At 44.4% G+C, this 14413-nt stretch overlaps 1 protein-coding gene across 1 annotated transcript; it reads left to right on the top strand.

Annotated features, from left to right (window-relative positions):
* Positions 1-12408: 12408 nt before the first annotated feature.
* On the top strand, positions 12409-14413 carry LOC115750649 (trans-resveratrol di-O-methyltransferase-like). Its single transcript, XM_030688147.2, has 2 exons — positions 12409-13197; positions 14111-14413. The coding sequence occupies exons 1-2, from the start codon at positions 12409-12411 to the stop codon at positions 14411-14413; spliced, it is 1092 nt and encodes a 363-aa protein (XP_030544007.2).

Here is a 14413-nt window from a genome sequence, read left to right as displayed (position 1 = left end):
ATGAAAAAGGGTTACCATAACCTTTTGATATGTTGCCCCTGTATTTTTCAATCCAAATGGCATTACCTTGTAACAAAAAGTTCCCCATTGTGTAGTGAATGAGGTCTTGATCTTATCTTCTTCCTTCAGCATGATCCGATTATATCCCGAGAATCCATCCATAAAGGAGAATAATTCAAAGCCCGCAGATCTGTCGACGAGCACATCAATGTACGGTAAGGGAAAATCATCCTTCGGACTAGCTTTGTTTAAGTCCCGATAATCCACGCATATTCTAATTCTTCCGTCCTTCTTCTTAACCGGTACGATGTTGGCGACCCAATCAAGCATATGGGACAGCCTCGATAAATCCAACTTTAAGGAGCTTCATCACCTCTTCCTTGATTTTATCCGCCGCTTCGGGATTCATTCTTCTAGGGCGATTGATTTACTCGGTGTGCAAGAAGGATTTGTGGGCAAAGCATGCTCCACAATCTCACGATCTAGACCTGGCATGTCAGCATACGACCAGGCGAAGATATCTTGATATTCCTTGAGTAACACCGTCATTCTTAAAATATCTGCTGCGGACAGGTGTCCTCCTATTTTCACTTCCTTGACGCAATCAGAATCCCCCAAATTAATAGTGATAGGTTCTTCAGAAATAGGAGGCTTAGATTCTTCAAAACAATCCCATTCTCTCTTGATATCGCTCACATCAACCTCGTCTATATCAACTTCACATGCATAGTCATCGAGCTGATCTGAGTCACATATTAACCTGTTATGTATGGGTGGGATGACATGCCCGAAATGCACCATGAAAGGTTAGTATTTAAAGATGATAAAATTGAAGGATGCATGATTTCTATCATGAAAACATTTTTCAAATTTCAATTTTCTTAGACAAAGAAAGGGAGAACTAGTCCACGATCTTCCCGACATCCTGGTTCTCAAAAACTATTTAAAACCCTAGATCATATGGCGGATCGGGCCTCAAGTCTCATGGTAGAGTCAATTATCATCATCGGACTAATCCGTTGCTTCATATGTCCGTAATCAAATTTTGAAATGTTTTTCATTAATAGATGCAACTAAGAGTAATACAAGATCGCACTTCTTGGATCGCAAGATGCGACCCAAAGGGTGCTAAAAAGCGAAAAGCTTCAAAAAAACAAATGCAAGAATCAAAATGCATTAAAAGATAAAGTTCGAAAGAGCCTTTTACTCGGGGGTGGGGAAATCATCGTCCAGCCACTCAATTATCACGTTCACCCGATTATCCAGGAACGGGTTGAATAAGTCCGGCTCAGTATCCTCAGAAATGTCCTCATCTTCCAGCCATTTGCCTCCTTTAGAGAATACCTCGAATAAGGGGTTTATGAACATCTTCCCTTTGGCCTTCCATGCATCGGTACCTATGAAACGGCCACCTTGGCGTCCAAGGCGTCCACGGTCTCCATAACGATTGTTTCGACCTCGGCCTCGACCTATGTTATTTTTCGCTACTCCATTATAACCCGGACCAACCTTGTGGTCATTTGAGCCCAAATTCAAAGGGTTACGGATTCCCCGACCATATTTCCCTAATCCAAAGACCCGAATAAATCCATTCGAGAGTAGCACTTTTCCCGCCATAGTTGCGGGTCTCGAAAGCTCGTATAGCCACATTTGCATCCGGTGACACATGCATGACAGATACAATGTCAAAGGTGTGATAACTCAGCTCCTCCTCTTTTGAGGGTTCAATGTATGGGACCATCCCTTTTAAAGTCGCTAGATGTCTCGTCTCGCCATGGACGGTGATCAACTGACCCTTGACCACAAATTTTAACTTTTGATGCAGAGAGGAAGGTAACGCTCCGGACACATGAATCCACGGTCTTCCCGGGAGCGGGGTGAAGGCGCTTGGAATATCCAACACTTGGAACGGTATAGAGAAAGTTACCGGTCCAATATCAATGTCCAGCTCAATTTCTCCTACAACATTCTTGGAGACTCCATCAAATGATCGGATGGTGGCCTTGGATGTCTTCACAAAATCTTCATTGATCCCCAAGCTTCTCAAAGTGCTTAGTGGACACGGGTTAAAAGCAGAACCGTTATCAATCGGGACGCGAGGAACCTCCTTCCCGTGACACCTCACAGCTATGTAAAGGGCTTTGTTGTGGACCCGCCCTTCTTTCGGGAAGTCTTCATCCGAGAAGGATATCCGGTCCTTCGTAAGGATAGCACCCACAAAGTTTCCTAGTTGCACTTCGTTAATTGTTTCCGGAACATGCACCTCATCCAAGACTTTCAAAAGGGCATCCTTGTGCTTTTCAGAATTTTTGAAGAGATCCAAGAAGGAAATCTGTGCGGGCATTTTCCGCAGTTGGTCAACGACCTCGTATTCACCGGTCCTCACGACCGATTGCAACTTCTCAACCTCTTCCGCAGTTGGGACTCTCTTTTCAGAATCCGCTTCTCTCGGGGGATAACATCTTCCGGATCTCATTATGGCGTCAATCTCGCCCGTTCCATAATCCCAATGAACCGCCCTTGAGTTGTACTCTTCCACAAGCGGTAATTTAATCCTCACCGGTATGATCTTTTACGGTAGTGATTCGGATGTTGATGGTTTTTCCGAACTAGAAGCTTCCAACTCCCAGCTATCTACTTTGTTTAAATCAATCACGAAACGAATCGGGGTATCTACCATCCCGATCATTTCATCCTCATGAACATCTTCGGGGTTATGTTCTGGACCCGGCCTCATCATCGTGGCATTTTCTTCATTCAGATCCCTCTGCCTTTCCTTTCCGACTCTTAGGATAATCCCCTCAATTCTCATACCAATTTCCACCGGATGTTGGAATGAGGAGTAGGTATATGCATACATACGGTCAAAGTATTCTGCCGGAAGTGACTTTAGTACGAACTCCAGCATTTCTCTCTCCGACAGCGGCGGTTGCACCATCACAGCATGTTTCCTCCACCTCCTAGCGAAGAGTTCAAAACTCTCGTCTTCACCTTTCCCGATATTCAGCAAATTGGCCTTAGTGAAATAACCCCTAATTCCAGCTTCAAAGTGACGTAAGAAATGTTCCGATAAATCCTCCCAGCTCGGGACCCAGTCTAGGTCAATTAACTGAAACCATGCTAATGCGGGGCCCGTTAAACTATGTCCGAAATTCCGGATCAGCGTTTCGTCATCTTCATGGTGGCTAACCATTTGGCGAAGATAGTATGATATATGCGCCGTAGGACACCCAACGCCATTATACTTTGTACGGAAAACCACTCTTGGGTTCACGCCTTGGGGCGGAACATTTCTTGCTTGGGTGAGTGGCGTAATCAGCTCCTTCAACTCATCCATTTTCCTTAACACATCATCTCCTTGCCCTTGCAATAGGGCGACGTTTCGGTTTTGTGTCTCAATGGCTCGCCGCATTTCCGGAATCCGCATGCTCTCTTCTACCGCCATGGTATTCCTTTTGGTCATCAACTGCGACAAATCCGCCACCATGTTGGTCAAATGACGCATGTGCGTCTCCAGATTAGAAAGTCGCATATCGACCTCTCGATTCTCCTGTTCATTCCGAGGGGCCGCCCGGTCCTTAACTTCATCGATTGTTCCTACAAATTCCTCACTTGCGGGGTCATCCATGCCGTCCCACCCATCGGGGACTACGTCTCCAGAATCGACAAAGAAACTCGGGGGCGCCGAGTACAGCACTTTAAAGTTATAGCCACCACTATCTTCTCCAAGATTATCCACTATCTCGCCCCTCTCTAGGGCCCTTTGCAAAAACCTTTTATCGCCTCGGCGGGCCTTATCCAGGCGGATTTCATATTCGTCTATCTCTTCAATTTCTTGGCCATCTTTGATGTTCATCAAATATCCCGAGGGTATTTTTAAAACAGCGCCCATCGTAGGTTTCATCGCAAATTCTTCGGATAGCACGTCCACCGCCACGTAGGTCCCCTTGAAAGTGACGTCTTCCATTTTTCCTATGATGCCCAAGTTAATCAGCTTTTCTAAGCAAACCTCCTTTTGCTCTCGGGAAATACTTTCTCCTTCCGGGTATTGCGAGGCCAACGTCAAGACATCCCGCATTTTACTCATGTCCACTATGAATTCCAGAACCTCATCCTCTTCACCTCCAAAAATCGCGTTCACCTCGCGATGCTCGTGTAGCACATTCGGTTCGGCTTTATCAAACTCCAGAACTTTTCCGTCGATCAATGCTTGCACCTTGAACTTCGGAGCGAGACAGTTGTCCGCGTTATGCCCCCTTTCTCCCATATGGTATACGCACGTCCGGATCTCATCATACCCGGGAAATCTTGGCGGGTGAGCTCTAGGTGGCTCTTTTGCAACTAAGCGATTCTCCAACAACATGGGTAACAATTTGGATAAGGGTCGGGGTAGTGGAGTGAAAACAACTGGGTTCTTTTTTCTGAATTCCGGTGGTTTGGAAGTGGTCCAAGAGGACGTTCCTTGGGTAGGGATTGAAGGCGAGAAATTTCTGGGCTTTGGCGGGTTAGGGACAAAGGCTACTTCTCCAGTTTGCTCCCTAATATCCCTTCTTAAAGGGTATTGGCGTTTGAAAGGTGCCTCGGGTATCTTCTTTTCTCTTAATGCCCACTCGTGGCGCTCCGCCACCTTGATCGGGTACACAAACGTCCGACACCCGGAGGTGTTCGGTTTGTCGAAAAACTCAAATGGAAGGGCCTTGAGAAACAGGTCTATTAGTTCTTCTTCCGGGACGGGTGGCTTTACCCGCACGGCCAACGCTCTCCATCTTTGGGCGTAGGCGCGAACGGCCTCGTTCTTTCCTTTCACTGTTCTCAAAAGGTCCTCTCTAGTTAGGGCGGTCGAAGTGTTAAACTTATATTGCCGAAGGAACTCGTCTCGCGCTTTATCCCAATCGGCGAGCCTCTCTCGGCTCTAATTCAATGAACCACGCCGTGGCTGCCCCAGATAGGCTCTCCCGAAAGGTGTTAACCAAGAACGGAATGTTGTTGGAGAATCGAGACATTCGGCGCAAGTAATACTTCAAGTGCGCCTTGGGACACCCGGTCCCGTTATATCTCCTCACAAAGTCCCGGTTCCTTGTAATCGCAGGAACCTCTATCTTTTCGAACGGTGCAACCTTGTCGAACCTCGAGAGTTCATAACCCCGACTCGCCAAACACTCTTCGATCTTAGCGAGCCTCTTAATTTCCTCTTCCATTTTGAGGACTCGCTTCTCCTTTTTCTCCAGGTCAATCACAATGGGAGGATCCTTAGGCGGTCTCTCCGGATTCAGAGTTGGATTAGCGTTCGCTCCATCGGATGGCCCTGCAGGAGCTTGAGAATTAGGGTCAACGGGGTATCTCCCCCGGCTTGCAATCATCATTGCCTTCATCTCCGCCACTATTGTGGCGATCACATTCATTTGATTTTCCGGATTACCCACACGAGGTGCGAGCTCTTCTTGTTCCATCCTTAACTTGCGCGTTTTGCTACGAGTCCTCGTATTTATCACTCACCTGTTTTCAGAACATCAAATTAGTATGGGAAATATTAAAGGATTGGAGACATTGATCCGTGGTAATTGACTTTTCTATATGTATGCATGAAATGCTCATAAAAGGAATAATATGTATTTATTACAAACCAAATTGTTCAAAAGTATCTAAAAGATAACAAATATGTAAAGTCTAAATGGGGGAATAGATCTATCCAAGTCGGGGACGCTTCCACTCTCCTTGCTCTTCCGATCCATCGGAATCCCACAAATATGGGTCTTCTACTTCTTCTGACATCCACTGCTCCGGATCTTCGGGAATGTACGGCTCTACTCCCGGTGCGTAGGGTACTATGTACTCCGGCTCGTAGGACTCCACTTCTTCAATCCGAGGAGATACGCACTCGGGTACATATGGCTCGACCGTTGATTGACGATATTCCTTAAACTTCTGGATATACTCCTTGGAGGCTCTGTGAACGTTCATCTCATCGTCCAAATAGTCCGGCCATTCAACTTGTTGTAGTGGGGAATTCTTCAAAGCGTGAAGAATAAGCTTGATCCGGGCCCGATACAACTCCTTTGTTTCCTTAGTGAGCCTTCCTCGTGTCATATCAAATGAGAAGATCCCGGGACAAACATCCGGTGGTATCTCTTGTAGAACTCCAAATTGCCTCACCACTCGAATGGGGTAGTACGCCACAGCGCCAGTACATCCCAATAAGGGGATATGACTATCTTCAACTCCCCTAATGCGAGCCTCCACAATCTTAGGCCAAGTCAAACGCCATCTAATATGCTCGGGTTTCAAATTGTCCAATAGCTCAACCCACTTTTTGAATGAGTATTTGGGTACAAGGGATTGACACTTAAGGAAGGATCTAAGAGGGTGAACGTGCTCATTGATCTCATAGCACCCCACTCGGAGTTGGAAAGTTTTTATATGAGAGGTGAACCACAAGTGAAGTAATCCGCTAGACGCTTGGAAAACAGCCTTTTTTGAAGATTTGGAACGATTCGGGGAGAGAAAGGTCTCAGCTAAGATCATGTACGAATAATCCCAGCGACAACACGCTTGTCTGGCTATATGGGTTATGGAGGGGTCAAAAGTAGTTCTAGAAGTCGGGAATAGAACGAATGCAAAGAAAGCCAAGATGAACACCTTTCCCGATTTATGACCGGTTTCGGTGGGTAGAGAGGAATAATTATCGAAAAGGAACGAGAAGGTGAATTTGTTGGAATTGGATTTGTAAACTTTTTCAATCTCGGAAGTTTTAAGGCGAAGGAAACTCGATAACGAACGAGTGGAGTCCATGTCCAAAGGGGGTTGAGCTATACGTTCTTCAAATTCGGCCCCGATAATAGCGGTATACTCCTCAAGCGTAGGGGTCAATTCCAATCCTCGAAAGTTGAATGTCATTGTATGCGCGTCCCATGCCTTGGCTAGTGCTTGAATGAGCGCCGGTTGGTATTCCACTTTGATCAAATCTACAAGTCGTCCCAAACGTCCTTCCACATAGGCTTTGTTGACGATGTCGAGGCGATCCCACCATATAGCGAGTTCCTTGCGTGGTATTGGGATGACTTTGATGTCTCCATTCCCCATGATCTAAAAATGCAAAAATGATGATCCTAAAGTCAATTACCACAGTTTAATATGCATATACATGTAATGTGATGCAAATGTGCTAACCAAATTCCATGTCATCTTTTGGTAACATGAGGGTCAACTACTCCCACTTGACCCAAATAAGCCAAATAGGATAGTTATGGACCTAATCTCACCCAAAGATGGCATGTAATTTGATTAGGATCGTTTAAGCGTAATCGGGGTAGAAAGTCGCTCACAAATTGACAACTCATGAAATTTACAAGTCTAACACAATAACGTCGACATGATAGCATCTAAAGATGTTCGGACAATAAATGTCGATGAAAGTACATAATCGACTCAAAATATAATGAAACCTAGAAAATGCCCCAAAGTCATACTAATCTAGACAATCGGAACGGTATCCTCATCGGATGAAATCTCCACTATCTCGGGAAGCTTGATATCTTCTTCATCATCGGAGGATATGGTGATGATTTCCTTCTTCTTAATCGGGGAGTGTTTTGGGGCCGTCTTGGTCGCACGTGGCTTTCTTGCCAACTTCATGTACAACTCCCAGATTCTTTCTTTCTCGCGCTCGAGTTTCAAATATCGTCCACATCGGGTATAATCGCAACTCTCGCTACGGATGCGGTTCCGTCCGTTGAGCTCTCGTCCGTGAACAAATCCGAAAACTCGGAAAGTAGCGGGTACTCGGTCCTCGCGTCGAATGGTCCTCCGCTCCCATGTGAAAACATCGGGTACGTCAACACGACCTCGGGGCGCCATCTATCCTAAAAAAAGAAAATTGACCCTCAACCCCGATCACTTAAATAATCTTACAAATTGTGATGATATGTCGTGAAAATGCATGATATGCAAATTTTAAATTTACAATTTCAAAATAAAAAGGGTAGAAAGCCTTACCAACCGATGTTACTCTTTTTTTGGTTTTTGGTTTTAGGTATACCAACCGTCCATTTCACATGCGCATGAGACAAGTGAGGTTCAACTCTAAAAAAATCAAAAAGGCTCGGGTATGGACCTAAAAAGGCTCCCGCTATACAAATCGATGGGCCGCCCACAAGCGCAATCAAACAACAAGTGGGTAGGACCATCAATCTTGCATAGCGAGCGGGATCAAATATGGTCAACCCAAGTGCAATCAAACACAAGAGCTTCGCATATCGATCCCTATCTATGGCGACCTAAAAGGTGATTTCGCGGCTCGGGTTTAGGCGCTTGTGTGTGCAGTGTCGTGATCTTCGAAATATGCAAGACATGCACCACAATTTATATTCAAAACACCGCTTCAAAATTTGCATAAATAAACAAACAATTCAAAACTCCATATCTGCATCAAAAATGGTTAGCACGTACGCCACCCCTTATAACTCCCATCCGCATCAACATTTAACACTTTTTGTTATTGGACGTACCTCACCTTCAAGAGCATCTGCGGAAGACGAGGTTAGAAAACAATCAACATTTTTATCGGCTTAAGTCCTCTTAAGAATTCCCCAGTGGAGTCGCCGGTCTGTCGCGACCCTCCGGAAATTTTTCCGGGCGGAATAGGGCTAACGAGCCGATCCCTTAATTTTTTATAACCCCGGTTGTCGGCGGGGTATTTTCTAGGATCGCGGATCCCTCCCAAGACCCATTACTCGAATCGCGATGTCGGGTAAAATTTATCGAATATCGAAATTGACCTTGTGTGGTCGGGTGGCATGTGCGAGGTGTACATGCAATTTGGAGTCGCCACCGATCGATTTATTGGAAGGTACGATCGGAAAACCTTACCGAGCGGTCGGGAGAAACCGTTCGGTTCCGCGAAAACCAGAGATTATTGGGTCCGGGGACTTGGTTACGCCAAATTTCATATTGACGCCCTTTCGGTTACTGATGTTGATTGTTTTTCTAACCTAAGAATTCATGCAGATGTAATATCGGGTGAGGTAGGCCCTAACAATTCTAAGTTTTCATGCAGATGGGAATTTTCTATCCTAATCGATCACAATCGAAAAAAATTAATGCGCAATCAAAATCATTACAAGCAATCAAATCAATCAATCAAGGTTTGATATGTCTAAAATGGCCCTATCGGCCCACACAAAAATCAAAATTGGGTGTCGGGGTGATTTGGTAAAAATTTGGGGCGGAAGGCCCGGAAGGGTAGAACGGTCATTTTTGGGAGTTCGGAACCCGAAAATCGCAAAATTGGGGTCGGGCCAGTTGAATGTGGCCATTTCCCATTTTTTGTAATTTTATGGAATTTTTCTAATTTTTCCTATTTTTTGGAATTTTTATTTATTTTTCAAAAATATTGGAAATTTTCCGGATCGATGTGAATCAACCCTCGAAGTCTCAAAAATTTTCGATCCAGACTTTATGAGTCCCGAATCGATCTACAAATTTTTAGAAATTTTTTATGAAAATCTGGGAATTTTTATGAATTTTCTAAGTATTTTTACAATTTTTTTTTATTTTTGGAAATTTCTTTTTATTTTTTTATTAATAAACCGGACCGGGTCAACCCGGTCAATGACCGGTCAACCCGGTCCGACCGCCTACGTACTACCCGCTCAACACAAAAACGACGCCGTCCTCTATTTTCTATTTATTTTTTATTTTCTTGAATTTTCTAAATCTAATTCCTAATATCCGAATATGTCAAAAAGGATGGACGGCCGAGATCAATCTGCGAATCAATCTCAGCCGTCGGCCCTCTACCGAAAGAAACGACGCCGCATCGCGATAAATGGCGGACGGTCACGATTAGACGTTGAGGCTCAATCCGAGCCGTTCCTTTCTCCTAGACTAAAACGACGATGCTTTAGTCTTTATAAAACGGTGCCGCATCGCTTTAATCGCACGGACGGCCAAGATTCGATCCTATGGCTCAATCCGAGCCGTTTATCCCTCATTAGCAAAACGGCGTCGCACCATCTAACTAAACGGACGGTCCGCATCTAACCTAGACCTAATCCCGACCATTCATTCCATCTGAAGCCAAACGATGTCGCCTAATCACTAACTAAAACGGCGCCGTTTCACCAATTTTTATTTTCGCCTAATATACTAATATTTCAAAATTACGAAAAAACAGATCCAACGGTTATCAATCAAACCTAACTATTTATCCTAACCGTTGGATCAAGGCCGACTCGACCTCTTCGCGCCAACGACCAGCCGAGTCGGGCGTGACTGGGCCACTCGGCGCACGACACACGGCCACCGACTCGTTGACCGTGCCACGTCGGCTCGGTCGTCTTCAACCTCGCAGCAGCTCTATGGACTGCTGAGAGCTCTCCGGCGAGATCCAACGGTGAGATCTCGCCGGAAAGACCTCAAACCAACGGCGATCGACTCTATTTATCCTCTAGAATGACATACTCAAGAATCAAAGCATTTCACCGAACCAATCGCGAGAATCAAAGCATATACGATCGCGGCATCACGGATCTCAATCAAGCAACACGAGATCATAACTATCGAATCAAAGCTTCAGGCACACTCAATATGAGTTCGAGACACTTACCTCGAGTCCCGATTGGACTCGCGATGGCTAGGAAGGTCCGGCCGGTGTTCGGCCGGACCGAGCCGCAATGGAGGTTCGACTCGAGGTTTTCACACAAAATCAATGCACAAACAAGATGCGATCGTGGTCGGTGAGGTTCCAAAGGCAAAATGCACACTCTAATTGCAAGGATTGAGTTCGTGAATATGAGATGCCATTAGTGTACAGTAGAATGATCGAGAAGTCTACTCACCTGATATGGAGGTTTGAGGCCGAACGAGCCGCCGCGATCGTCTTACGGAAGTTCGAAGAAGCTTCCGGCGGTGGTCCGATGACCTGATTTGGCCGGGAACGACGGCGACGAAGACCTCACAATCTCGATCTGCAACTCTGACCACTCTACGCCGGAGCCTCTCTCTCTAGCTTTCCCTCTCTTTCTCTCTCTATTCTGGTGTGTTTGAGCGAGCAAATGAGCCCCCCTTCGCTTCTAGAATTCTCTTGACTATTTATACCCAATTTTTCAAAAATGCGCGCGCGGGTGAAGCTTGGCCGAGAGATCCTCACGTGCGCCCACGTGACTTTAGGTCGCCGGACGGCGACGGAGTTGGTTAACATTCCGTCCAAAGCCGTCTAACCTTCAATCGTCCACAAACGAGCGTGAATTAGCCTTAAACTTGAGAATGTTGACTTTCTGCTTCGCCGGGCCTTTGACCTACAATTCCGCCGTGCTCCGGCGGCCATTGGCCGTGCCGCCGGTAGCAATCGACGCGTCACGACCTGTTGGACAAAAGCCCCAAACTAATTAAATCAATTAGTATCGAATTGGAGTTTAATTTGATCGTTGAAGTTCGCCTATCAATCCGTAAATTGGCACGAGTCATCCGGGGAAGACGATATTGTGCTGAACCGGTTCGACCGGTCCAACCGGCGGTCGAACCGGTGCGAACCTGTTCGAGCAGTAATTTTCATATAAATTTCAAAATTAATCGAAATCGAGCGGGAATTTTTGCAATTAAACCTCAAAATTGGACTCAGGGGCCTAGATATTATCTAGAAATGTGGTTTTGCCCAAAATTTCCCATCAATTTATACAAAACCCCCAAATTTTTCAAAATTCCCAATTTGGGGAAAAGTTCAATTGGATGTCGATTTGATCAAATTGGACCATGAGACCTATGCCAATCAATTTGAAATGCATGAAAACATAGGGGGACAGTCCAATTTCACTATGATAGTCCCTCAATTAAAAGTAATTTCAAAATTGGCCAATTGAGGGACTAAATTGCACGTAAATTTGGGGATTTTGTGCAATCTGTGCAATTCGCGCAATTTAGGGTGTAATTGATCAAATTGAAGTTCAAAGGGACTACAATTGAATGTCTAGACTCTAAATGTGCAAAAATTGCAAATAAAAAGACTCAATTGGTATTTTTTGTGCAAATTCAACCTTAAGCGTTGTGAAGAAACACCCAAAATCGAACTTGATTTTCGATTTTTCTTGAGTTCAATATGAAAATGGAATTAAAATAAAAATATTGAACATTTTTGTGTATTTTTATGACCTCGAAAAGCATTTTTTATGATTTTTTCAAAGATTTTTCTATTTTTCGAAAATATTAAAAAATATGAAAAATATGTAAAATTATTTTTTGTTCCAACTTGGTTCCTTATGCTTGTCCAAGGCTTCCAATGTTGATTTTTTAATTTTTTGTAAATTTTTGGTAAATTTTGGAAAATAAAACTAAAGGAAAATTGACTAAAAATTCGGGTGTCAACAATCCTTAGTTGAGAGAGGTTCGGCGACTATAGAGGAAGGTATTTTCGACATGAATTTGGGTAGTGGAGATGGGGATGCTATCGCTAGCGAGCTCCTTCGAGCTCAAGCCCACATATGGAACCACACATATAGCTTCATCAACTCAATGTGCCTAAAGTGTGCCATTGAACTAGGCATACCTGACCTAATCTATCACCATGGCCGACCCATGACCCTCCTCGAACTCGTCTCTGCGCTCCATATTCAACCCACCAAAGCTCACTACATCTATCGCCTCATGCGCATCCTACTCCTCTCCGGCTTATTCGAGCTACGGAACCTTGAAGAAGCAGATCCCCAAATTGGGTATGCGCTCAACTGTGCGTCCCGGCTCCTTGTGAAGCACAACCCCTCGAGTGTAGCACTGTTTGCGCTGATCACACTCGAAGCTTTCTCTATAAGCCAGTTTCAGTTCATGAGCGCGTGGTTGAGGGACGGAGAAGGTGTCCATCCATCAACATTCGAGATGGCGCATGGCGTAACCGCGTGGGAGTTCGCAAGGCGCAATCCTGAGGCCAACGGCTTGTTCAACGAGGCTATGGCGTGCGACTCGAGTCTAATGGCGAAGGTGGTGGTGGATACATGTGGGGGAGTGTTCGAGGGGCTGAGCTCGGTGGTCGACGTTGGAGGTGGGACTGGGACGATGGCTAAGGCCATCACGGAGGCGTTCCCGCACTTGGAGTGCACGGTGTTCGATCAGCCACACGTGGTGGAAGGTTTGGTTGGAAGTGGGAGTCTGAAGTTTGTCGGTGGCGACATGTTTGTGGAGATTCCCCCGGCGGACGCAATCTTTATCAAGGTAAGTACTATGCCTCTATGTTGAATCTCAAATAATATAGGTGGTCCACGGTCGGAGTTCAAATCTAATCACCAACTTGATTTTTACAATACACTGGACTACAAAAAGAGTTAACCTTTTCCATTCCGTGGATAATAATAATAGTCTCCTTTTCTGTGGTCCAGTAGAATTTTTGTAGTAAAATGCTAGTATTCTTTTAGATTGCTTTGGATATGTATTGTGTGTGTGTGTGTGTGTGTGTTTTTTTTTGTCTATTCTTGGAACACGAACTGACTCTTCTATACTTTATAAATCGATGTTAGGTACGTTAAGATTAATTTATACAGTTAAGAAATTTTTGGGAAAAATTTATAATTGACAAAAGAAAAACTAGCGAGTAGGAATTTTGTTCCGTCTATTACAATAATATTTCAATTGTCGTAAAAGGAAATGTAGAAGATTTGCGGATTCCTTTGCAATCATTTTCAATTAAAGTATAGATAGTAAAAATTTATCGATTACTTGTTAATCATCTTTGTTGTCATGAATTAGGTTTTGTCCATATTGTTATGCGTTATCCGAATACATGTATGCGTTTCTACATGCAATATTTTTGCAAAAAAATTGAGTTTAAAGTGGCCATTGAATTTGCTTAATCAAATGTACAGATGGATACAACTATATTTGGTTAGATTTTTCCATATCATGAATCTATCTATGAGCAACTCTCCCATGAACTAAAATCGCATTAGAAGTCCATCTGGCAAATCAGATGGACAAACTCCATTTTAAGGCAAATCTTGGTAACCTACGTAAATGAATGAAAAAGAGGAACTCTTTCCTTGGACATTATTTTTATTTTATTTTTTTTACCTTGCAATTCCAATGAGAACCTTAACCTCCAACTAGTTGACCAAAACTCATTCGAATACAGTGGGTATTGCACGACTGGAGCGATGAAAAATGCATTGACATACTGAAGCGAAGCAAAGAAGCAGCGACCGGTCGAGGTAAGGCTGGAAAAGTGATTGTGATCGATATGGTAGTAGGGAATCATACAGAAGATCATACATCCACCGAAACGCAACTCTTCTTTGACCTGTATGTGATGGTGACCCTCAATGGGAAAGAAAGGGATGAAAAGGAATGGGAAAAGCTGTTTGTTGATGCTGGCTTTAGTGGCTACAAGATTGTCTCTCGCTTGGGCCTTCGTTCCCTCATTGAGATTTATCCTTGA

This window comes from Rhodamnia argentea, chromosome 1 (genome assembly GCF_020921035.1).
Source record: "Rhodamnia argentea isolate NSW1041297 chromosome 1, ASM2092103v1, whole genome shotgun sequence".
Lineage (NCBI taxonomy): Eukaryota > Viridiplantae > Streptophyta > Magnoliopsida > Myrtales > Myrtaceae > Rhodamnia > Rhodamnia argentea.
The sequence above is the reverse complement of the archived record's forward strand: the minus strand, read 5'-3'. Positions and strand labels throughout refer to the sequence as shown.